Source organism: Pinus tabuliformis, chromosome 7 (assembly GCF_031772625.1).
Source record: "Pinus tabuliformis cultivar Carrire ecotype Pingquan chromosome 7, CPIR1, whole genome shotgun sequence".
NCBI classification, from domain to species: Eukaryota; Viridiplantae; Streptophyta; class Pinopsida; order Pinales; family Pinaceae; genus Pinus; species Pinus tabuliformis.
In genome coordinates, this window is record NC_142293.1 from 1909442378 (window position 1) to 1909469505 (window position 27128).

Consider the following 27128-nt stretch of genomic DNA (forward strand, 5'->3'; position numbering starts at 1 on the left):
TAGGGGCCCAGCCAATGTGTGTTAAACTTTCATTTAAAGTTCTTAAATTTTGAATCATACAACAATGCCCAGTCTCCCTCTTTAAACTTCTTTGTTTTAATGTATCTATCATTCCATTTAGCCTGTTGTTGCTGAATCAAGTTAGTATGTTGAAAAGCATCTTGCCTAATCTCATCTAACTCATTGAGCTGCAGGATTCTCTGCTACTAAGTTTCATCAAGGTTTATAACCAAATTTGTTGCCATTTTAAAATTTTAGATCTGAAATTAAATGGGCAATAAAAATTGCTTTCCATACACCAATTCATAAGGAGAAAAGCCAATAGTATTTCTCCATTTAATCTGGTAGGCCCACAATGCTTCAGGAATTTGGTCAGACCAATCCTTCTTATCTAATTGCACCGTCTTGGTAAGGATTGTCTCCAACACCTTATTTCTTGATTCCACCTGTCCATTGACTACTGGATGATAAGGGGTGGACTTCCAGTGAATAATATGATATTTCTGCACAATTCCCTGTATAAGATTTGATACAAACTGAGTAGCTTGATCATTGACTATTTCTGTAGGTACCCCAAATATTACAAAAATATTAGAAAAAAGAAAATCTACCACTACTTTCTATGTTGCTCTAGGTAATGATCTTGCCTCCACCTAGTTCGTAACATAATCAGTACAAACCAAAATCAGGAGCCCAACTCTCAAAAGGTTCTATGAGAACTTGTGGCTGCAAAGGCATTTCATCTGATTGTATAGGCCACCCTATTCTCCGGCAGTTTTCACACTTCTGAACATATTCCCTTGCATCTTTGAAAAGACTTGGCCAATAGTAACCTGATCGAAGGATCTTGTAAGTTGTCTGCTTATTTCCAAGATGTCCTCCACATAGTTCATCGTGACAGGATCTCAAAATATCATAGATCTCGTCTTCCCAGACACACCTACAGATAATCAAATTAGGTCTAGTGAAAAAATGATCTCCCCTAATCCAAGATTAATCAACACTTTTTCTAATAATTCTTTTTTTCTGATTAGATGAAAAATAAGGAGGAAACTTTCCTGTAGCAAGGTAATTGGCCCTGTTTGCAAACCAAGGTGTTTTAACAGAAATAGAAAACAATTTTTCATTAGGAAAGCTATCAGTAAAATCAGCTACCTGATTTTCCTTTCCATCCCTATCCAATACCGTGATGTCAAATTCCTACAGCAACAAAAGCCACCTAGTAATCCTACCATTAGTAACTGGTTTATTCATGATATATCGAATGGTAGAGTGATCGGTGTGTAAAAAAACTTCATAGCTCATGATGTATTGTCTAAACTTATTAATATAATAAATCACAACAACGAATTATTTTTTAGTTACCGTATAATTCAGTTCTGCAAGAGTTAAGTTTTTACTAACGCAATAAATAACATGGGTTATAGAATCCTCCTATTGTCCCAATACAACACCTATGGCTGAATCAGAGGCATCCATGGAAATATGAAAAGGAAATTTCCAATCCGGGCCTCTCAAAAATGGTGTTGAAGAAATGTTTTCCTTGAGTGTATCAAATGCAGCTTGACACTCATCATCCCAATGAAATTCATCTTCTTTAGTCAACAATCTAAATAATGGAGAGGCTACTTTTGTAAAATTTTCAACAAACCTTCTATAGTAGCCTGCATGTCCAAGAAAACTTCGGACTCCCTTCTGATTGGTAGCCGGGGGTAGCTTTGTAATGACTTCAATCTTTGCCGGATCAACTTTAATTCCTACAATAGAAACATGATGACCCAAAACAATAATTTCATTCATAATCATAAAAAAAATTCATTACTTAATGAGAGGTTAGTTTCTCTACATATCTACAAAAATTTCTCAAGATTATGTAAATCTTCTTCAAAAGTATCACCCATGACTGCAAAGTCATCAATATAAACTTGTAGACAATCATGCAAACGATTAGAAATAATACCAAGGACCACCCTTTGGAATGTGGTTGGTGCGTTGCATAGACAAAATGGTAGTACCATATATGTATAGGTTCCCCAGGGACATGTGAATGTAGTCTTTTCCTGGTCTTCTAGATCTATCCTCATCTAATTGTACCTGTCAAACCCATCTAGGAAGGGAAAATATTTTTTTCCTGCTAAAGTGTCTAGCACTTCATCTATAAAAGGCAAGGGAAAGTGATCTTTCAAGGTGGCCTTGTTTAGTTCCATGTAATCAACACACACTCACCATTCCTTTTGGGGATAATAACCAACAAAGATACCCACTGGCTATCCGAGATAGGATAGATGAACCCTACATTTAACAATTTCTGCCATTCATCTTTCACAATTTCCCTTAAAGTGGGGTTTATCCTTCTTTGTGGCTATCTCATGGGCCTAACTTTCTCTTCTATATAAATATGACAAATGCATGTGTCAGGGTGAATGCCTCTGGTATTTGTATATTCCCAAGAAAAAGTATCTGAAAAAAAAATTCAATGCTTGAATTAGTTGTTTTTACTGTTTAGGAGTTAAGGCAGAATTAATATTCAAAGTTTTTTAAATAGGAATTTCAACCACCTTACTCCCCCATTCAATCATGGAATATGCAATAAATGAAAATAATAAGGTTGAATGTAATTGTTTTGTTGTACTATATTCATGAAAATCCTACAAATTAGTATTGAAATCTAAATTATGACTAGATTGCCCTTCTTCTAGCTACAAAAAATTAGGATTAGAAATACAACAATTTATCAAATTTTCTTTTGAATTTTCTTTAAGGCTTATTTCTTGGGCGATTGTCAAAATTGGTTGGACACATTCTGAATCATGCTCCTCTTCTTCAACTCAATGTGTATTTTTTTATCTTAAGAGAGGTTGAGCGGGGGGATACAAATTAATGTGCTTTATTCTAGTCCCATGAGTGATGGTCATATTTCCAGACCTACACCCTATACAAGCATATGTCGTGGCTAAACACAGTCTCCCCAATATCAAAGAATGCCATCCTAAGTTAGTTTTGGGTTGAAGAACATAGAAATTTGTAGGGTAATTCCAGGAATATAATGAGATGACAATGTCTTCTAATACCCCCTCTGGCTTTACCTTAGACCTGTCTTCTAATTCTAACATGGTAGGAGTAGGCAATAAGTCAAACGTTCCTATTCTAGATAAGGTCTCCATTGTCATCAAATTAATGCCTACACCCAAATCAATTAAAGTATTTTTTATAGCTTGTCCTTTGATAAAGGTGGTAACCACAGGATTCCAGGGTCAGCATATTTTTCAGTAACAAATCTGGTAAACATTAAACTTATAGGTTGTCCACCTACTTGGATTGTAGAGATTTATTTCTTTTGTCTTCCTGGTCTCTTGGTACATAGCTCCCTTACTATTTTAGCATAGATTTGGATATCTTTAATTGTCTGCAACAATGGGATCTTAATGCATACATTTCTTAATTCAGACACAAGATCAAAGTCGGGTTGTTTTAGTCTCATTTCCAACCTCTCCAGAAAATGAGGCTGGATTGTATGGCATGTGGAAGGTTCTTGTGCCCTTGAAGTAGGTTGTTTTGTTTGTTCAGGTGTGGTCTCAACTTCAGGCATTTCTAAAGTGTCTTCCTCTACAATCTCTTCAATTCTTCTAGGTTGATTCACCACGTTTCCTGACCTCAGCTGGATTTCCTACAGTGACATAGGAAATTCCTATAACACAGGAACAGAAATTTCCTGCAGCGACAGTGGTGCAATACAGTAGGTAGAAAAAGTGCAATAGGTGACCAATCCAATGTTGTGAGTGGATTGGATGGTTTTATTATTGGGGTTAGACACTAGCTGGGAAGGAAGTTGCATAGTAAGAGGTTGATTTGGTGGGGCAGGCAATTGAAGTTGTTGTTGTTGAGGTTGGATCAATTGTTGTTGTGTGGGCTGCGGAGGATAAAAGTTTTCAGAAGGAAAATTCTAAGTGGTAGGGTAAGAAAGGTTCCCCTGCCAAGGTTGTTGTGGAGGTGAGGTCTACTAGGGCATTGGAATATTCGACATCTAATTTTGATTATAAGGAACTTGAAAATGTGATTAAGCCATACCTACAGCACATGGTTGCCATGGTCTTTGAGGTGCCATTTCATAAAGTGTGTTGATAGCTCCTTGATTTGCTAGATATCTTGATTTTATTTCATGAAGTGAAGGGCATTGATCAGTAGAGTGTTATGCTTTACATATTCGGCATATCTCTATGCTATCTACAAGACATTCCATCAAGGCATGCTTCTTCCTGCATTTCGAACAAAACATGGCCAAGGCTTTTTCCAGTTCCTCATGTTTTTCTTGTTTCTTCTTAACTTGCAAAACATCCAATTGAGAAGATAATGTGCTAAGAATATGAGTCTTAAAATTTTCAAATAAATTACCCATTTCAGCTCTGGTTACTCCACCTCTAATAACTGACTTGACAAGCCTGGAAGAAATATCTCTTATTCCTCCTCCAAATTTAGAATTTCCTCTTGAATATCGACGACATATCTCACATACTTCATCATAGCCCAACTTTGATATGTCACCTCCTCCCATCAGATTCAAGATCTCCAAATATTATGGTCTGAATGCTCCGAGAAAATTGTTCTTTTAGTATCCTTACTCAGTTGGTTCATTTTATATCTCTGCAGATTGTACTTAAATCTCTCCACCAAGTCCTCAAGACTCTCCCCCTCCTTCTAATTCATGCCAAATATCTCTTCTCTGAGGTCCCTAGTCTTTCAATCATCTTGATACTTTCTTAAGAATACCTTTTTCATTTCCTCCCAAGTTGTAATGGAGTTTGAATCCAACCCCATAAACCACCTGAGAGTCCCATTCTTAAATGTTGCAGGAAACAACTTCAGCTTCTGAGCATTGGAAGAATAGTCATAGCTCCTGCATAACACATCAAGCTCGAATAGAAAGGCATCAGGATCTTCACTAGAAACCACATGAAATTTAGGCAAGGCTTAAGTAGGAATATTCTTCATCTGAGTAGCTCCACCAGCCTCCCTAATAGGGAATTCGAATGTGACCAGTTATTCTTCCTTCTCATCTTATCCATCTATGTGACCAATCCGCTCTTCATGAACCATCTTGGAGCAAAAGGAAGTGGGGGCTTTGTAGACTGCAGATCCTGTGGAATCAATGGTTTTGAGTTCTGGTTCTTGAAAAGGATTGCTAAGGAATTCCTTTCAGGTTTACCACTGAGTAGAGAATCAAGATGTTGTTTTCCTTGTGACTGGAGATTCAAAATGGGCAGCAACAAAAGATTTTCTTGCAAAAGATGCTACAGTAGAAGCAGGAATATGTTCTGGGCTCTTTTTAGGACCACAGACCTCCTGACTGGAATCTTCTTCTCTTGTTGCCTTATATCTTGCAGACTTCTTTTTCCTTGCAAATTTATTAGTAAATGAAGTGGTGATCACACCACCACAAAAGACGTGTAGATATTGGACCCAATCATCTACTATGAGAACAAATTCAAAAGAGAGTACTTGCCAAGCAATCAGGACACCGCTATGGAAAATTTTTTACCTCCCCCGATGCATGGGCTTTGCCCTTCGTCTTACCACTCCGACTCCCCCAGTCCTGAAAAATTCCAAACAATGCATGTAATATAAAAACACTTCAGTATTATCCCTTTAGCACCCCCCTAACAACGACACCAAATTGTTGAGTAAAATTATAGCTTTATTATTGGATTAACATAGATCATCAACTCGGGCAGGTAAGCTTGTGATATGCATGCAAAGTATATGTAGGCCTAACATTGTAAGTGTTGATTAATCTAAATAGCCAATCACACGAACCAATGACTATTTCCAACATCAATCACTTAGCAGCAAAGGCTATAGAGTGGATCAAACTTCCCTCTACAGCTCTTAAGATTGCTGATGATGATTAGGAAAAGATATAGAAATCAACTTATAAAAAATTCAAAAATTCAATCAACGTGAGAAATCAAATCTTCATTAATTGAATTCCACACATGAATAGAAAGCTAGTCCATTTAATCCAGTGTTGTTGATATATTAGAAAGAATGCATTAACCATGAAAATGTATTATTGTTACATAACAGAAATAAAATGTATAAAAACTAAACTATGGGAGTTGTGAGCAAAGGGAGCCCTCCCTTACTCACAACCCCTTCAAATTAGAAGATATTTCTCACTGCAATAGACATAACATATATCTTTATATTACTAAAAATACAATCGAGTACAATCTGATACACAGTCCGTGCTGAAACCAACCCAACACTCTAACAACCCCTATCGTCAAAACTAGGGAAAAAATTATACATTTACAAAGCCCATATATGGTTCGAAGTAAAGGAGACTTACATGGTTGTAGCTTTACCCCAAACGGCCAATGAGAGAAGGCTTCTTAATTCGGGCAGTGTTGTTGGAAAATCTGAAATGGCCAATAGGAAAACAACCATATGTGATATATTCCCCACAAAACCAATGTTCATGTTTGACTTAGATATTCATGGGACATGGCTAACCATCGATGTTGCTGTGGGAAATCTGGGTGGTTATAGGAAATCCACGACTGCAAGAAATACGGAGTGTTTGCAGGAAATAGAATCACACAACTATTTGTAGGAATTATGGTTCTATTTCTAAATCAAAGCAAATCTGCACAAGAACTTGAGATTAGTTGGCATGGTAATAAAATAAAAAAACAACTAGCTAAGGAATATTCAAAGTTAAGGTAAAAGATTCTTTTTAGTATTAATTTGCACACCTTCAGCCTACCACACCCTTTTCGTAAAAAAAATAAGTATTATAACTAAAATAAGCATAGTAGGGGTTAACGTTAGCCAAAATGGGAGAGGGAAAGTATAGAAAAAGGTGTCAAAATTGGACAAAACCAAGCCCCAACAAACTCCTTGGACCATTTGCAACATGTTCAGGTGCTTCCCCATGGTGGACCTAAAATCAAGATACCACTAGGTATGTGTCAAAGAAGAAGACACCTCGAACACCACCTTTAATAAGAGGAAATGTTTGTATGAATTTTTGGTCATGCCATTTGGTTTATGTAATGCATGAACTCCATTATGAGACTAATGAATAATCTATTATGTCTTATGCCTATATTTAGATTCAACTTTTATAGTATATTTTGATGATATATTAGTTTATATCATACTTGGGATGCACATATTCACATCTCATGTAGACGTTAGAGACTCTTCAAAATCACCAGTTGTTGGCTAACCTCAAGAAATGTGAGTTTTCTTTACAGTCATAGGTTTATTTTATGATGGCCCCCATATTTGTCGGATATATCTTGAGTTCCCCTCCACGTATCACACACTCCAAGAAAATCCGTCCTATGATAAGGAACTCTATGCCCTAGTACAAGATATTAAGAAGTGGAAGAACTAGCTTATGGGCAAGAAAACAATCATCTACACATATCACCAACCACTACAATATTTTCAAGCCTAAAGTAAGCTTCAACAAACTAAACATTACAAGTGGATAAGATTCTTATAAAAATTACATCTACTCATAAAGTAAAATAAGGGAAATAGTAATAAGTTGGTTGACATGCTATCAAGGCCACCCACAACCAATATTATAGCTTTGGGATATTTTATGTACATGGATCCATTTATTGATGATGCATACAAAAAGACATGTATATAACATGATAACTTCAAGGATGAGTTTTAGTAGCTATAGGGCCAAACGTATGTAGAATAAGGTGATGGCAAGGATGACTATCATCTCCAAAATTGGTTACTCTACAGGTTGGACAATATCTATGTCCCTAAAGGAGAAAGACAACAAGTTATCAAAGAGGCTCAGACCTCCAAGGTTATAGGAATTTTTGTTTTTGGGATGACAATTGCTAACTAAGAAAGGTATGTGTATTGGCCACAATGTAAGAATACATATCATGGTATATTAGAGTATGCATTATTTATTGTACTAGTAAGTTAAGTAACAGAAAATAGGGTTTATACCATCCTTTATCTATACCGACATAACCTTGGGAAAGCATTTCCATGGATTTTTTTACCAACAACATGGATGAGACATGACTATTTATTTGTGGTGGTTGATAGGTTCAAAATGATGTGCATTTTGATTCAAACCATCAAATGACAAGAAGCAATGAACATGTTGTTTGAAAAAGCCTAGGTTCACCTTGGTGTACCAAAGAGCATCACCTTCGATAGGGATACCATATTTCTCAATGCCTATTGGACTACAATTTGGGAGAAGATGGACACTAAATTAAATAGATATAAATCATTCAATCCTCAAAATGATGGGTAGAAAAAAATAGTTAACATGAATTTGGTGAAGTTTTCAAGGGGTTATAATCAAAAGAATCTAAATGCCTTGTAATAAAGTTGGATTTATATTCAACACTCTTATAACAAATCAATCCAAACTTATACTAGTAAGCACCCTTTTAAAACTTGTTATGAGTATTTTTTGTCTTCACCTTTAGATGTTTTATATGGATAGAAAGGAGGAGTGAATGAGGACGTCACAAGAGAAGAATTGAAAGTAGAGAAGTTTGTTGAAAATATTAGATAGATGCATTTATAAGTACATGGCATGTCGAAGAAGTCATAAGAAAGCCATAAGGATAAGCATGACCATCATAGAATAGAGAAAGCATTTAAAGTGGTAGATAGAGTTCGATTATAGTTGAATAAGGGAAGACTGCAAGGTCATGGTAAGAATATTTAAGCTCTATGGTATATTCCTTTTGAAGTATCGGAGAAGGTGGGAGAAAATTCTTATAAACTCAATTTACCTCTATAAATCCACATTTACTTAGTTATGAATGAGGAGAATTTGAAACTCTATGGTCCTTCCATATTCTATTAGGAGGGGGAGTAGGTCCTACCTACCATAGAGAACTTAGCCCTAGATTCTCAAGTGAAGTTGGTAGAAGACACAATTATAAGAAGAGTTTCGGCGTAAATCAGATGTAGAAAACCTTTGTCGACGCATTTCGAACCAACTAGTGTGGTTCATCATCAGGACAAGTTGAGGAGTCAGATCATAGCTACAAAATAAATAGGGAGAGCAGATATTCCTATTTATTACCTTTGACTTATTAAATCTAGTCGTTATATAACCATTGATGGTCAACCTAGCCGTTTGGAAGATCTTCTCTCCCTATTTATTTTACAACTATGATCTGACTCCTCAACTTGTCCTGACGATGAACCACACTAGTTGGTTTGAAATGCATCGACAAAGGTTTTCTACATGTTATTTACGCCAAAACTCTTCTTATAGATGTTATGGATCACAGAAGCCTCAATTCAATAGAAGATACAATTTTAAAGAAAATGTTCATAACTACAAGATAGGGGCAGTATGATTTTTAGCAAATTGGGTTGAAAGGGAAACTTCTAGGAAAAGAAAAATGATACTCCAAGGAGAATCCAAATGAAACTTTTCCTCACCTCATTCAGTAGTGTTAGAATTCAATGCACCCTACGTTTGGTCTATGTCTTAGTAGTTTCACAAAGAAAAAACATAAACACACTAAAATTCCAAACTTTAAAACTTTTACACAACGAGATACACACCAGTAATTATACCATTCACATATACTGAATTTAATGCCAAAAACTAATCTCTTATTATTCCTTTAACAATAAATATAAGGGCTCCTGTACCAAGGAAAGTTTCCATTTACAATCCCTATACAATACCAAAAAACATGAGAACAAACACACTTGTATTTTCCAAGTTTCAGGTTGAGTTCTTTCAACCCTCAACTACCTAAAAAAATCTTTCTTTTTAGCTATTGTCCTTTCTTGAATGACCACCATAGGCTAGTGGTACCTCTTGAAATTTTCTACAGTCAACCCAGGGCTTTCCTAACCCTCTCAAACTCTTAGTCTACTTTTCATTTGACCTACACATCGACAACCCTCCTTATCCAATCTTACTCTTACTGCAAATACCTTCCAATAATCCATAAATCCTTTGCCTACCCCTTTCTAGTTACAGATATCATTCAACAGGCCTACAACCTTCCCTTCTATTGTGGCCTAATGTCCCAACCTCAAAAAAACAATCCCCAACCCTTGCTTCTTGTTATGGGTTATTCCTACCCCAAATCAGGCCCTAAACTAGGGCACAAATTCCTTCCTCTTGACTTAAAGACTACCTAAAAATAACAACCAACCCCTTATCGGGAATCACTCCTACGTTGTTTCCTTAGCAATCAACTATCCATCCTTGGGACATTTTTCCTTATTTTCTTGATTGTGATTTTTTCCCTCAAACTAGGGGCTAGATACCTCTACCTTCAATGTCTTGTCCTTCAACGTTTGGATGGTAGATTTCCACAGGTCCTAGTTTGGACAATTGGCATATAAACCTTGTGAAAGAATTTTGAGGCATGAAGAAAGATAGTGTTGTTTACAAAGTATAACCTTGGGATTAGCATTTTCGGGTTATAACAAAGGAGGATGAGAAAGTTTGTATTGGTATTTCAAGCTAGAGCGTCAAATTTAATTCCAATAATGCTTATTTCTTTGTGTATGCATTTTTATAATTGAAGCAAAGAGAGAATATATAGGCCTCACCACCTACTTGGATTTTCTCCTATATTGATTTTCCCAAGTAAACCGTATACTCATTTTCGTAGATGGTCTTTTTATGTCTTTGTTATTTCCATTTCTCATTTTAATTATTTCATAAATTCTACCAAAATTAGTAATTAATCAATCTAGAATCTATGTAAATAAATCTACATATTCTAAGATTTCAAAATATTATAAGATATGTTGTGACAAACTATAACATATGTATGTTGGGTGCATAAGGGTGTTCATTGTGCAAAGACATTATACACAAGAATCACGCACATCCATTCTATGTGATTGTCCACCACACACTATGACTATGTGTACTGCACAACTATTACAATGGAATAACAACAATTTGAGAAATGTTTGAGGGAGTATATTAATTGTAACCACGTAGTAACTAACCAATCAACAATTAAGGTTGGAATGTGGTATAAAAGGATGTATGTGGGAAGGGAAAAGATTCTTTGGGTCCTTGATATGGAGTTGTGAGGCCTTAGGTCTTAGTGTTTACCTTTGAGTTGTAGATTCCTCTGGGAGCTATTTGTATTTGAAAAGAAAATGAATGTATTGTAAAAGATTTAGTTTATCCCCAGAGTTAATGAAACGTCTTAGTTGATTATCCCTTCCTTGATATTGAATGTTATGTTGAATACATTTATTGTGCATTAATGAATTCTTTGTTGTAGTTCTTATATGAAGCATTATATATATATCTCGTCTAGATGGGATAATGAAGTTTTAGACATATCTTTATTGTCGAATTTTGTATGTTAAAGTTGAATGTGTCCATAGAAATGCTTTCTTGGGTATGTTTTTATATGAATCTATAGAATTTTGAAAATTTTATAAATATATGAGGGTAAATACTTTATTTCTACAATTCTTGTAAGAATCTTGAACCGGGCCTTCTCCATCTCCTATAGATTGAAAATGTTATTTCCAATAAGGTATTTGTTTCCTATATTTTAAAGCCTCGCACCTGCAAAAACTCGATGGTGTTTGACACGAAGATCTCTGTTTAATTGGCCTTTGTGCTCCAATCCTTCGATTCAAACAATTTACCTTCAATGTGATAATTCTCTGTCGGGGGAATGGCCACCCAACAAGATGCAATAGTTGTTGCTTTCAATGTACAAGCCTTTCGGGATGTGTTTGTGGATAGTTATTATAGAGTTCTTGTTCTGTCACCTCAATCGCTATATGGATTTTATAATGATTGCAGCACAGTTGGTCGCCCAGATCCCAATGGAGAAATGCTCTCAGTAACATCTATGGAGTCTATTAATCGGCTGCTAACGTCTTAGGACTACAGTGCGTTAAATGTCGATATCAAGGCAGTTGACTCACAAGCCTTTTATAACAATGGAGTACCAGTTTGTGTAATTGGATCAATTACCGTTAAGAACAGTGGAACACGAACATTCAGTCAGTCATTTTTCCTGGCTCCTTAGGAAGGGCGATACTTCGTATTGAATGATACGGTTAGGTACTTTTATGAAGAAGCATAGTAGGAAAATCAAAGTCTTGTAGAAGTTCAAGTCTCAGAGCCAGTTGTTCAACCAGTGGTTGAAGCTCAAGCTGAAATGGTGTGTTTGAGCAATCCACGATGGTGATGGAGAAGAATTTTCCTATTGAAAGTGGGGTTCACGAAAATGAGATGCAGCAGAGTGAAGTCCCACAAGTTTCAGCTGACAAAAACGAATCGGAAATTGAACATGTTCAGAATGGAGGTCATCCTAGTCATGCTAAAAAAAACTAGAGTTGGAGTTCAAGAACATGCTCAGAATGGAGTGCCTCCTAGTCGTGCTCAAGAAGCTATAAATGTTGTTCAACAAGCACCCAAAGAGTCCTATGCTTCAATTCTTAAGAAAAATGCAGCACAACAACCACTCACTGTTGCAATTAAGAAACCACCTCGTGTAGTTCAAGAACGAGTACATGCTAAGAATGGAGGGCCTCCTAGTCATGCTAAAAAAAACTCCAGTAGCAGTTCAAGAACATGCTAAGAATGGAGGGCCTCTTATTCATGCTAAAAAACTCCAGTTGCAGTTCAAGAACATCTCATGTAGTTCAAGAAAGAGTACATGCTCAGAATGGAGGGCCTGCTAGTCATGCTAAAAAAAAACTCCAGTAGCAGTTCAAGAACATGCTAAGAATGGAGGGCCTCTTAGTCATGCTAAAAAACCTCCAGTTGTAGTTTAAGAACATGCTCAGAATGGAGGGGATCCTCAAGAAGTTGTAGTTGCAGTTCAAGAACATGCTTAGAATGGAAGGGCTCCTAATCATGTTCAAGAAGCTCTAGATGTTGTTCAACAGGAACCCAAAGAGTATTATGCTTCAATTCTTAAGAAAAATGCAGCACGACAACCACGGACTATTGCAATTAAGAAACCACCTCGTGTAGTTCAAGAAAAAATACATGCTCAAAATGGAGGGCCTCCTAGTTGTTAGAGCCTAGATTGACCTCAGGCTAAAGGGAGGCAATCCTAGGATAACCATAAACCAAGCTTAACCTGGTAGCTAGCCCTACCAGGTCGGGAGAGGGATCTCTCCTTATGAATTTCAATCAAGATTACTGAATCAAATATTGATTTTAGGCTAGGTATAGTAGCTCTATGGTTTTTGACTTATTTTGTTGATTTTGTTGCTGGATCAAATGGAGAAGGCAACTTTGGGTCCGGGAAATGAAGTCAGTATGCAGGGTGTTCTATGGGGCGAGGTATATATGTGTTTTGGCACTTGAAACTGAATGACATGGTAGGTCTAAGACTAGTGAGGAGTTGAGGAGGGCATGAAAAGATCATGTATCTTCTTCAAACTATAGAAAACATCAAAAGCTAAATGGTTTCCCAAGGCAGAGCATTGTATCCAATGTATTCTACCTATCTATCTTGATATCATTTAGCTAGAAGAATGAATAAGATTTTGGTACGCATAAAAAATGAGAAAAACTAATTATAGAAGAAGAAACTATGAAAAAGCACATTACCACAATTATCCCCCAAAAATAGATGCAAAACCTGGTTTATTTCCTTACCAAACTACTGTAAAGATGTACAATGTAGCTCAGATCATCCAAAAGAGTCCAACCTTTGCTAATGACTGAAAAAATACATAATATAAACAATCAAACCACCTATGCTATCCATCATGGGTTTAATCCAAGAGATAAGGAACACTTACAACCATTTCCAAACAAGAAGCAGGAATATAGGCAGTGGAACAGCTTGCCTCTAAAACCATTGAAACTGATTCATTTACTCCCAAACCACCTCAAAATGATGAATCGACCCTCTAAGGTAATTTTACAATTAAATTTACATAGCATAGCATCATTTACAATCATAAATTCATCCATCATGGTAGAAAAAGTAAACTTGTAGAAAAACTAGGCGAAAATTGAATTTTTGGGCAAACTGGCTCTATGTGTAGCGCCACTGGCCAGGTGTGTAGTTTCTGGAACATCTTGCATTTTTGTATTTTGAGGTCATTTTCCCCCTCAAAAGTGAAATCTCCCAAGGCTGCTTCTGTGTGTCCAAAAAGAGGCAGAGAGGTCATTTTTTGATAGTTTTTTAACCTTTGTTGACCAAATTGTGCTCCAAAATTGCTGAGATTTTCTGGGTTTGATGTTCTCATCATGCTGAATCCAAATATGCAAGCCAATTTTTCAAAAATTCCTCCAATGAAAAGCATAGTGCTCGTGTAAATTAACAAAGGAAAACCTTTCCAGGTGCATAGCGCCTCCCACGTGCATAGTGTCGTTTTACAGGACACTTTTGAAGGCCTTCCTAGTGTCCAAATTGGGAGTGTGATAGCTTGATGGAAATCTTGTCGAGTCTAATTTCCCAAACATCTTGAAGTTTTCAATTCTGAGTTCATGTACCCTACCAAAATTCAAATCTCCCAAGACTAGTCAAAATGTGCAGAATGAGGCTGCCCAAATGCATAGTGCTATTGCAGTCAACTTTTGAAGGTCTTTATCAACTCATAAACAGCTCATGATAGATCGTTGGAAATATATTTGTGTCTACTTATCATTTTACTCATCAATCAATTCGCTTGGTCATTACATATAGGAGAAAAAGTGATTTTACCAAGGTCACTCCAGAGGTGCAGCTACCCTCCTTAGGCAGATCATGTTTTCGACATTCCTCCCAAACCATGAAACCTGTGTAAAAAATGAAATAAAATTTTCTTCTAGGGTTGATGATGGAAAAAAACCTCTCTCACTTTTGTCAAAATAATATTCTATTTCTCAAAAACATCATTTGAATAAAACCTATCCCGATATGTGGAATAGGGGATTTGTAGAAATGAAGGGAAATGAAGGGGATAAGGGGCTTCTAAATTCTTGAGAAAATTTTGGAAAATAGGGAGGGATGCTAGGAAGCAAGGGAAAGTGTAATTTCAGGGATTTAGTGAGGGGAAGAGGTCCAAAAGGGCAAAACATAGGCTTAGCCTATAAAATTGTCAAATTGTAGCAATAAGCTAGGGTTTGTGGGAAATGATGAATTTGAGGGATATCAGTGATGGGAAATGGTTAAAAAGGTATATTAAGGATAGGGGAAGGTGTATGAGCATTAGGATACAAGTTTTGTTGATGATTTGACAATCCAAGAAAAATTACCTTCAAAACCCTAGGAGAGGGAAATGAGCCTTACCCAAGTACAACTGAAGCATGAATAAGACGTAAAATGACCCATTGGAACCTGAAATGATGATGACAACTTTTTGAAAGATGGTATACTTAGCCGAATGGTGACATGGACCGACACTTGGACAACTTTGAAAGGAGTGAAAATATTCATAGACCTAATACCTAGTGACCAAATTTTACTTGAAGACTCACTAAAATGACAAAATTTGACTTTGACACCCTAATACCACTTTATAAGAGCATATTTGATCACTAGAGGAAGGTTTCAAAGACTGACACTAACACTAGTCATGCTAAAAAAAACTTCAGTTGCAGTTCAAGAACATGCTCAGAACGGAGGGCCTCCTAGTCATGCTCAAGAAACTCCAGTTGCAGTTCAAGAACATGCTTAGAATGGAGGGGCTCCTAATCATGCTCAAGAAACTCTAGCTGTTGTTCAAAAAGAATCCAAAAAGTCCTATGATTCAATTCTTAAAAGAAATGTAGCACAACCCACTATTGCACATAAGAAAGCACCTCTGGTGAGAACCAAGACCGAACCAAATTCTACTCCACGTTCATCAATTTCTTCCATTTCTTCTTCACAAAATTCCACTCCTCTCAATATGCCAGCTAGCTGCATTGCAGAAAGAAGTGGGTGCTCTATTTTTGTCGACAACTTTCCTGTCAATATTACTCGTCACGAGGACTAAAGAAGTTTGGGGAAATAAAACCTTCTGGCATTCAAGTTATGAGTAGGCAAGGAGGTGGATCTTCTTTTGGTTTTGTAGAATTTGCAGAAGCGTCTTCAGTCCAAACTGCACTTGTATTTATTTACTCTTAGTCAATGATCTCCATGCTTGCAAACGTTTGGTAATGGATCTATATGGGGTTTTCATATTCTCATCATATTTATTTGTATGTGGTGCATTGTAAATATTTATTCTTAACATTTCTCCTATCATGATATTTTATCTTTCATTCATATTTACATCAATTTTATAATTTGAAGAGTAATTAAATTATTTATCAAATGGATAGGTGTATACTATTTTTTTGGTTTAATATCCGTATAAAACAGTGTCCTTTTTTGGTTTATAGTTTATAAATCTGTTGATTTAAAAGTAATTTTAGTATTTTTGTTTCTTAAATATTTATAATTAGTTAAATAAAGTTTATATAACTAAATGAATGATATGAAAATTAAAAAATTTAAATCTTCAAACCCGATAAATTTTATGTTTATGTTTTGAGGAATTGGGTGGGTAGTGCATGTGTTTTTTTATTGTGATATTTGTGTTTTCTTTGTAGTATTGCGGTAATTGAATATGTATATATGTAAATATTTGTTCATAGGTTAGTTTGGTAATATTTTGTTTTATCTCATATAATTAAGTTGGTTATAATAAACTTTGGTTTTGTTAGAGTAATTATAATAAACTCTAGTCTTACTTATTTCCATTAGTGAAATATGTATAATTAAGCCAACTACTTTATAATAAACTTGTCTGAGGCCTTATTTCTTTTCATTTGTGAAATATGTATCATTACCAAGGTTGAAGGAAATTTACCATAAGGCACTATGAGAAATCTGTGAAATATGTATCATTACCAAGGTTGAAGGAAATTTGCCATGAGGCAATAGGAGAAAATAAAACACCGGTACAGCTCTTTTATGTAGCTCCAAGAAGGCCTTGACAACGTCATCAATCCAACATGATAAAATATCTTAATTCACAATTTCAAAGTTAGCACAACATATCAAATTAATTGAAACACACCCTTGTCTTAGTCAATAGGGTGAGATACTAATAGAGTACACAATAGATCCAAATGACATGGCATACGAGTTACTATTCAAGTTTACTAAGAAATGGCACAAGTGAGCTAACTCAATCCTACACATGATTTTAGTTTGTTGAAGCTTACTCTAGGCCTGAAAATATTGCAGGGGTTCGTGATATGTGTAGATGATTGTTTCTTGCCCATAAGATAGTTCTTGCACTTCTTAATATCTTGTACTAGGGTATAGAGTTCCTTATCATAGGAGGGATTTTCTTGGAGTGTGTGATCGGTGGGGGGGAACTCAAGATATATCCCACAAATATGGGTGCCATCATAAAATAAACCTATGACTATAAAGCAAACTCACATTTCTTGAGGTTAGCCAACAACTGGTGATTTTGAGGAGTCTCTAACATCTACATGAGATGTGAATATGTGCATCCCAAGTATGATATAAACTAATATATCATCAAAATATACTATAACAAATGAATCTAAATATAGGCATAAGACATAATCGATTATTCATCAGTCTCATAATGGAGTTCATGCATTACATAAAACAAATGGCATGACCAAAATTTCATACAAACATTTCCTCTTATTAAAGGTGGTGTTCGAGGTGTATTCTTCTTTGACACATACCTAGTGGTATCTTGATTTTAGGTCCACCATGGTGAAGCACCTAAACATGCTGCAAATGGTCCAAGGAGTACGTCGGGCCTTGGTTTTGTTGACACATTTTTCTATACTTTCCCTCTCCCATTTTGACTATCTTTAACCCCTACTATGCCTAGTTTGGTTATAATACTTATGTTTTTGCAAAAAGGGTGCAGTAGGCTGAAGGTATGTAAATGAATACTAAAAAGTGTCTTTTACCTTAACTTTGGGTATTCCTTAGCTAGTTGTTCTTTATTTTATTACCATGCCAACTAATCTTGAGTACCTGTGAAGATTTTCTTTGATTCAGAAACATACCCATAATTCCTGCAGACAGCTATGCAATTATATTTCCTACAAACAATCCATATTTCCTGCAGTTGCAGAATTCCTGTAACCACCTAGATTTCCTGCAGCAACAACGACAGTTATCCATGTTCCATGAATATGTAAGTCAAAGGGGAACATGGGTTTTGGGGGGAATATATCACATATCATTTCTATCCTATTGGCCTTTTCAGATCTGCCAACAACACTGCTCAGATTCAAAAGCCTTCTGTCGTTGGCTGTTTGAAGTAAAACTAAGCCATGTAACGAGTTTCATCTAATCCATGTTTTCAGTCACGGATTAGACCCAGTATGGCTAAAATCGATATTTTGCAACAGTTTTGTTAGACTATGGCTTAGATTAGTAGTCTTCTTTATTTTGAGCCATATATGGGCTTTGTAAATGTATAAATTTTGCCCTAGTTTCGATGATAGGGGTTGTTAGAGTGTTGGGTTGGTTTCAACATGGACTATGTATCAGATTGTACTCAACTGTATTTTTAGATTAATATAAAGATATATGTTCTGTCTATTGGAGTGAGCAGGATCTTATAATTTGAAGGGGTTGTGAGTAAGGGAGGCCCCCCATTGCTCACAACTCCCATAGTTTAGTTTCTATGCATTTTATTTCTGTTATGTAGCAATAATTCATTTTCACAGCTAATGCACTATTTCTAATATAACAGCAGCACTTGATTAAATGAACTAGTTTTCTGTTCATGTGTGGAATTCAATTAATGAAGATTTGATTTCTCATGTTGATTGAATTTTCGAATTTGTTGTAAGTTGATTTTTATATCTTTTACTAATCATCATCAAAAATCTTAAGAGTTGTAGAGGGAAGTTTGATCCACTTTATAGCCTTTGTTGCTAAGTGATTGATGTAAGAAACAGTCATTGGTTTGTGTGATTGTCTAGTTTGATTAGTCAGCACTTACAGTGTTAGGCCTGCATATACTTTGCATGCATCTCACAAGCTTACTTGCCCGAGTTGATCATTTATGTTAATCAAATTATAAGGCTATAATTTGTCTAAATATTTTGGCGTCATTTTCGTAGAGGTTCTAAAGGGATAATATTGAAGTGTTTTTGTATTACATGCACTGTTTGGAAATTTTAAGGACTGGGGGAGTCGAAGTGGTAAGACGAAGAGCAAAGCCCACGCACCGGAGGAGGTTAGAAATTTTCCAAAGTCGTGTCTTGATTGTTTGTTAATAGTTTATTTTGAATTTTTTTCATAGTAGATGATTGGGTCCAACATCTACACATGTCTTTTGTGGTGGTGTGAGCACCACTTCATTTACTAATACATTGGCAAGGAAAAAGAAGTCTGCAAGATATAAGGTAGTAAGAGAAGAAGAGTACAGTTAGGAGGTCTGTGGTCCAGAAAAGAACCTAGAATATATTCCTGCTTCTACTCTAGCAACTTCTGTAGGAAAATCTTTTGTTTCTTCACATTTTGAATCTATTGTCACAAGGAAAACATCTCTGCTTAGTGGTCAACCTGAAAAGGAATTCCTTGGCAATCCTCTTCAAGAGATAAAACTCCAAACCATTGATTCCATAGGATCTGCAGTCTACAAAGCCTCCACTTCCTTTTGTTCCAGGATGGCTCGTGAAGAGGGGACTGGTCACATAGATGGATACGATGAGAAGGAAGAAGAACTGGTCAAATTGAAATTCCGTATCAGGGAGGCTAGTGGAGCTACTCAGATGAATAATATTCCTCCTTCAGCCTTGCCTAACTTTCGTCGGGTTCCTAGTGAAGGTCATAGTGCCTTTCGATTCGAGCTCGATGTGTTATGTAGGCACTATGACTATTCTTCCAATGCTTAGAAGCTAAAGTTGTTTCCTGGAACATTGAAGAATGCAACTCTCAGGTGGTTTATGGGGTTGGCTTCAAACTCCATTACAACTTGGGAGGAAATGAAAAAGGTATTCTTAAGAAAGTATCGAGATTATTCCGAGACTAGGGACCTTAGAGAAGAGATATTTGACATGACTCAGAAGGAGGGGGAGAGTCTTGAGGACTTGGTGGAGAGATTTTAGTACAATCTGCAGAGGTCTAAAATGAATCAACTGAGCAAGGATACTAAAAGAACATTTTTTCTCAAAGCAATCAGACCAGAATCTTGGAGATCTTGAATCTGATGGGAGGAGGTGACATATCAAAGTTGGGTTATGATGAAGTATGTGAGATATGACATCAATATTCAAGAGGAAATTCTAAATTTGGAGGAGGAACAAGAGATACTACTTCCAGGCTTGTCAACTCAGTTGTTGGAGCTGGAGTAACAAGATCTGAAATGGGTATTTATTTGAAAATTTTAAGACTAATATTCTTAGCACATTATCTTCTCAATTGGATTTTTTGCATGTTAAGAAGAAACAAGAAAAACAAGAGGAACTGGAAAAAATCTTGGCCATGTTCTATTCGAAATGGAGGAAGATGCATGACTTAAGGGAATGTCCTACATATAGCATAGAGATATGTTGAATCTATGAAGTAGAGCATTCTATTAATCAATGCCCTTCACTTCCTAAAATTAAAGCAACATATCTAGCAGATCAAGAAGTTATCAACACACTTTATGCATGACACCACAAAGACCATCGAAAGCAGGTGTTGCAGGCATGGCTCAGTCGTATTTTCAAGTTCCTTATAAAAAAAATCAGATGTGGAATATTCGAATGCCCTCACAGACCTGGCCTTCTCCACAGCCTTGGCAAGGGAACGTTTCTTACCCTACCACTCAAAATTTTCCTTCTCAAAACTTTTATCCTCTGCAACCCACACAACAACAAATGATTCAACCTCAACAACAGCAGCTTTAGTTGCCTGCCCCACCAAATCAACCTCATCCTACGCTACTTCCTACCCAGGCAGTGTCTAACCCCAATAATAAAACCTTCCAATCCAATCACAACATTGGATTGGTCACCTATACCACTTTTCCTACCTACTATATTGCACCACAGTCATTGTAGGAAATTTATGTTGTTGTGTTACAGGAATTTCCTATGTCAATGCAGGAAATCCAGATGACATCAGGAAAAGTGGTGAATCAGCCAGAAGAATTGATGAGATTGTATAAGAAGACACTCTAGAAACACCTGAAGTTGAAACCACACCTGAACCAACAGAACAACCTACTTCAAGGCCGCAAGAATTTTCCTCATCCGATACAATCCATCCTCATTTTCTGGAGAGGTTGCAAATGAGACTAAAACAGCCTAAGTTTGATCTTATGTCTAAATTAAGAAATGTATGCATTAAGATCCCATCACTGCAGGAAATTAAAGATATCCCAATCTATGCTAAAACAGTAAGGGAGTTATGTACCAAGAGACCAAGAAGACAAAAGAAATAACTCTCTATAATCCAAGTAGGTGGAAAGCTTTCAAGTTTAATGTCCACCAGATTTGTTGCTCAAAAATATTCAGACCCTAGAATCCTGTGGTTAACACCTTTATCAATGGACAACCTATAACTAATTGATTTGGGTGCAGCCATTAATGTGATGACAATGGAGACCTTATCTAGAATAGGAACCTCTGACTTATTGCCTACTCCTACTATGTTAGAATTAGTAGACAGGTCTAAGGTAAAGCCAGAGGGGGTATTAGAAGACATTGTCATCTCATTAGATTCCTGGAAGTACCCTACAGATTTTTATGTTCTTCAACCGAAAAATAACTTAGGAGGGCATCCTTTGATCTTGGGGAGACTGTGGTTAGCCACGACGGATGCTTATATAGGGTGTAGGTCCAGAAATATGACCATCACTCATGGTACTGGAATAAAGCACATTAATTTGTATCCCCCCTCCTCAACCTCTTTAAGATCAGAAAATACACATTGGGTTGAAGAAGAGGAGCATGATTCAGAATGTTCCCAAGAATTTTTGACAGTCGCCCAAGAAATGAGCCTTAAAGAACATTCAGAAGAAAAATTGATAAATTGTTGTATTTCTAATCCTGATTTTTTGCAGCTAGAAGAAGGGTAGTCTAGTCAAAATTTTGATTTCACTACTAATCTGTAGGATTTTCATGAATATAGTACAACAACACGATTACATTCAACCTTATTATCTGTATTTCTTTCATATTCCATGCCTGAATGGGGGAGTAAGGTGGTTTAAATTCTTCCCAAAAAAACTTTGAATATTAATTCCGCCTTAACCCCTGAATAGTAAAAATAGCTAGTTCAAGTATTGAAAAAAATTTCAGATAGTTTTGCTTGGGAATATACAGATATGAGCAGCCTTAACCCTAACACATGCATTCATCATATTTATATAGAATGGAAACCTAGGCCCATGAGACAGTCACAAAGGAGGATGAACCCTACTTTAAGAGAAATTGTAAAAGATGAATGACAGAAATTGTTAAATGTAGGGTTCATCTATCCTATCTTAGATAGCTAGTGGGTATCTTTGTTGTTTATTGTCCCCAAAAATAATGGTGAGTGTGTGTGGATCACAGGGAACTAAACAAGGCCACCTTGAAAGATCACTTTCCCTTGCCTTTTTGACCAAGTGTTGGACACTTTAGCAGGAAAAAATATTTTTCCTCCCTAGATGGGTTAAATGGGTACAATCAGAATAGGATAGCTCCGGAAGACTAGGAAAAGACTACATTCACATGTGCCTGGGGCACCTATGCATATAGGGTACTACCATTTGGTCTATGCAACACACTAGCCACATTCCAGCAGGCGGTCCTTGGTATTTTTTCTGATATTTTGCATTATTGCGTAGAAGTTTATATGGATGAATTTACAGTCATGGGTGATACTTTTGAAGAAGATTTACATAATATTGAGAAAATTTTGCAGATATGTAGAGAAACTAACGTCTCATTAAGTAATGAAAAATGTTTTATAATTATGAATGAAGGTATTGTTTTGGGTCATCATGTTTCTGCTACAGGAATTAAAGTTGATCCGACAAAGATTGAATTCATTGCAAAGCTACCCCCACCAACCAATCAGAAGGAAGTCCAAAGTTTTCTTATACGTGCATGCTACTATAGAAGTTTTGTTGACTAAAGAAGATGAATTTCATTGGGATGATGAGTGTCAAGCTGCATTTGATACACTCAAGGGAAAACTTTCTTCAGCACCAGTCTGGAGAGGCCCAGATTGGAAATTTCCTTTTCATATTTCCACTGATGCCTCTGATTCAACCATAGGAGCAGTATTGGGACAAAAGGAGGATCGTGTAACCCATGCTATTTATTATGTTAGTAAAAAATTAAATTCTTCAGAACTGAATTACATTGTAACTGAAAAATAATTCTTTGTTGTGATCTATGATATTAATAATTTTAGACATTACATCATGGGCTATGAAGTTTTTGTACACATCGATCACTCTACCATTCGATATCTCATGAATAAACCAATTACTAATGGCAGGATTACTAGGTGGCTTTTGTTGCTATAGGAATTGACATCACAGTATTGGATAGGGCTGGAAAGGAAAATCTGGTAGTTGATTTCTTAGCTAGACTCAACCATGCAGGTGAGGATGTTCTTGTTAATGATAGCCTTCTTGATGAAAATTTGTTTGCTATTTCTATTAAAACACCTTGGTTTGTAGATATGGCCCATTACCTTACTACAAGAAAGTTGACTCCTTATTTTTCATCTAATCAGAAAAAGAGAATTATTAGAAAAAGTGTTGATTACTCTTGGATTAGGGGAGATCGCTTTTTCACTGGACCTGATTTCACTATCCACAGGTGTGTCCAGGAAGACAAGATCTATGACATTTTGATAGCCTGTCACGATGAACCGTGTGGAGGAAATTTTGGAGACAACAGGACAACTTACAAGATCCTTCACTCAGGTTACTATTGTCCAAGTATTTTCAAATATGTAAGGGAATATGTCCAGAAGTGTGACAACCTCAAAAGAATATGGTAGCCTATACAATCAGATGAGATGTCTTTGCAGCTACAGGTTCTCATAGAACCTTTTGAGAGGTGGGATCTTGATTTTGTAGGTCCCATCAACCCTATGTCCAAAGGTAAGAAGTGTATTTTAGTTTGAACTAATTATGTTATGAAGTGGGTGGAGGCAAGAGAATTACCCAGAGAAACAGAGAAAACAATGGTAGATTTTCTTTTTCTTTTTATATTTTTGTAAGATTTGGGGTACCTAGGGAAATAGTCATTGATCAAGGTATTGAGTTTGTATCAAAGCTTATGTAGGGAATTGTGCAAAAATATCTGATTACTCAATGGAAGTCCACCCCATATCATCCATAGCCCAATGGATAGGTGGAATGAACAAATAAGGTGTTGGAGACAATCCTTAACAAGATAGTATAATTATGTAAGAAGGATTGGTCTGACCAACTTCCTGAAGCAATGTGGGCCTACCAGATTACATGGAGATATACCATTGACTTTTCTCCATATGAATTGTTGTATGGAAAGAATGTTTTATTTCCCATTTAATTTCAAATCAAAAATTTAAAAATGGCAGCATATTTAGGTGTAAACCTCGATCAAGCTCAGCAGCAAAGAATCCTACAGCTCAATGAGTTGGATGAGATTAGGCAGGATTCCTTTCAACACATTGACTTGATTTAGCAACAGTAGACTAAATGGCATGACAAATACATTGAAAAGAATCAGTTCAGAGGGATACTGGGCATTGTTGTATGATTCAAAATTTAAGAACTTTAAAGGAAAATTTAACACACATTGGCTAGGCCCCTATGAAATTGAAAAAGTCTTTGATAATGGATCTATTCGGGTTAAAACCATTGATGATGGGAATGTTACCTTCTTGGTGAATGGTTACAGACATAATTTATATAAAAAACCCTAATATAAGGAGGAATTTGTGGAATAAATTGTGAAAAAAGAGAGTTGGAGATTGTGAGAGAAGGGATCATTCCTTCCACCATCTGTTCTTGATTTCCTGCTGACACAATGAGCTCACTCTGTTCCTCCTCATTCTCAGTAAAAAATGAGAGGAATGTCTATTGGGTATAGGTTTATTCCTTTTTTCGAGCCCAATGGACTAATTACGGAAAAGGAGCCCCCTGGACTCTTATTTTCCAAGAATTTTAGACACTATAAAAATGAAATATGGAGAGCATGGACTGCCCTAGGCTTGTGAAAATTACAGGTCAATAGGTTCTCTCATTAAAATTTTGTTTTTAGTTAAATCTGGATTGCTCGTGTTGGACTGATGTGGTATTTCTTAAAGCCCTCCTTCCAACAATCTTGGCCCATCGACATCAGCAAGTTGCCTGGGTGAAAGATAAGAGCCTTATGATGCCTTGAAGCTTGAATGCCCTAATTACGGCCTATCTCCCCAGCAACAATGGGGAATCATGATGGCTCCTTGACTATTGGATCCTATAGTGGGGTTCGACATCATCACATTAATTCACACCCGATAGGATGCATCAGGGTACCTTGGCCCTCACTCTCGTTAAAGGTCATGGGCCTCACATTTGTTAACATTCGACCTCAATGGCTACTAATCCAATGAGCTCATTTCACATTCGACATCAGCACCTTTTATTCATTTGCAGTGAACTTACACAAGTGAGGGAGAAGCTCTGCAAGTCATGGTCTGATTTCCTATAGAATCTCCGTAAGTCATGGTCCAATTGCCGGCAGAAGTTTCAAAAATCGCGGTATGATTTTCTAAAAGACTTAGTAGTTGGGGTTCCATTTTGCTACAAAAAGCTTAGCAGTCCCAGTTCCATTCCCTGTAGCAAGGCCTTGGTTTTCTGAAAAAAAAAATCATACATAGGGCATTAATTAAAAAATATTTAAAAAGTACTAACAAATTTTTAAATACTAGTCAAGGTCATGAATTATGAAATCATATATTTGATTTAACTATTAGGTGGTTATCATCTCAAGGACATGCACGCATCATCCGAAGTACTAGACTGTTGGAAGGTATAAAGGTAAAGTACATCCGTCGACGAAAACTTGAGGTAAAGGGTAATGAACGCTTTTATTTTTGAATATTTGTATGATTTTTTGGTTACGATCACCCTTGCGGAAAAACGCAGCCGTAATCCAGTGCATTATGAATCTAGCTCCTTGCCTGATCGCCATGATTCTAACACAACCATTATACATACTCCCCATATCTTCCTTTAGGTCGGATCATGATGACAATCATGATCACGATCTGTCGTTGAAAATCATGTGCTTTTTGAACACTTTCTATAATAAGCCCTCCTTTGTTGCGCGAGTTTGTTACAAAGCTTAAGCTGATATTTCCAAGAGGTGCATACACCCTGTCTTCCAGTCTTTCACGATGTCGAAATTACGTGCCCCCATCTGGTTTGAGTCGCAAGGGCCTGAGTTGCTGGAGGGAGACCCTCGTAGTAGGGCGAGATTGGAAAAAGTAGGGTGGATGCCATTTTTCCAGCAATTCAGTAGCCACAACCCAAAGGCAACAAAATATTTCACCCTGAACTTGAATGATGATAAGGATCAAGTTTGGGATGTTCAATTCAAGTTGACCGAGGGTTTGGTAGCACGAGCATGCAGGATTTCACAGTTGGGAGAACACAGGTTCAAGTACCAATGTTTCAACAAGAATTTTTACGCATCCTTCCTCCATAGAGAGCATTCAGACCCCGTCTGGAGTAAGGGAATCTCATAGGATTTCTTGAAGAGTAAATAACAAAACCTATTGTTTTTCCTATAGAAATACATCACATGTGAAGGTCGCTTCGAGCTTGCATTCCTATTTCATATTCGGCTCCTCGCCCATTTCCATGAAAAGCAGTTAAATTTGCCCTATTACTTGAGGATGTCGTTGATGAAGATGTCGACGGTTGCCAAGGAAAGGGGGGCCAATTTAGAGGAAAACCTCTACCACCACGGGTTGGTGAAAATGATCTTGGTGGAGGTTTTGAAAGAGAAAAAGCAGACATGGGAGGAGTTCTTGGCCGAAAAGTACTTTGTAGAAAATGAGGATTCTGATTCCTCAGATTCCATGGAAGAAGTACCGGCAGATAATCTAAGGAAAAATCCATGGACGCATGGGCTACAAATAAAAGGGGAAGAACGAGAGAAAATCTCTAACCCTTCAGGGTCTACAGAAGAAAAACCAGTGGAAAAAGCAAAGAAAAAGTCACGG

The 27128-nt window shown here is 36.6% G+C and overlaps 1 protein-coding gene across 1 annotated transcript; it reads right to left on the reverse strand.

Moving 5' to 3' along the window:
* Nucleotides 1-266: 266 nt before the first annotated feature.
* On the reverse strand, nt 267-26092 carry LOC149256130 (uncharacterized). Its single transcript, XM_089455243.1, has 5 exons — nt 26023-26092; nt 1450-1757; nt 1091-1200; nt 681-940; nt 267-562 (listed from the first exon to the last, which is right to left on the reverse strand). The coding sequence occupies exons 1-5, from the start codon at nt 26090-26092 to the stop codon at nt 267-269; spliced, it is 1044 nt and encodes a 347-aa protein (XP_089311369.1).
* Between the last annotated feature and the right edge of the window lie 1036 nt (nt 26093-27128).

What these genes read in the sequence shown, in the direction of transcription:
- LOC149256130 (XM_089455243.1), bottom strand. Translation starts at nt 26,092, where the DNA reads ATGGCGATCAGGCAAGGAGCTAGATTCATAATGCACTGGATTACGGCT. An exon ending in GTTTTTCCGCAAGGGTGATC is followed by an intron (nt 1,758 to 26,022) that starts GTAACCAAAAAA and finishes TTTCTATTGTAG; the next exon opens with GAATTAAAGTTGATCCGGCA. An exon ending in ATTTCTGTTAAAACACCTTG is followed by an intron (nt 941 to 1,090) that starts GTTTGCAAACAG and finishes GATTATCTGTAG; the next exon opens with GTGTGTCTGGGAAGACGAGA.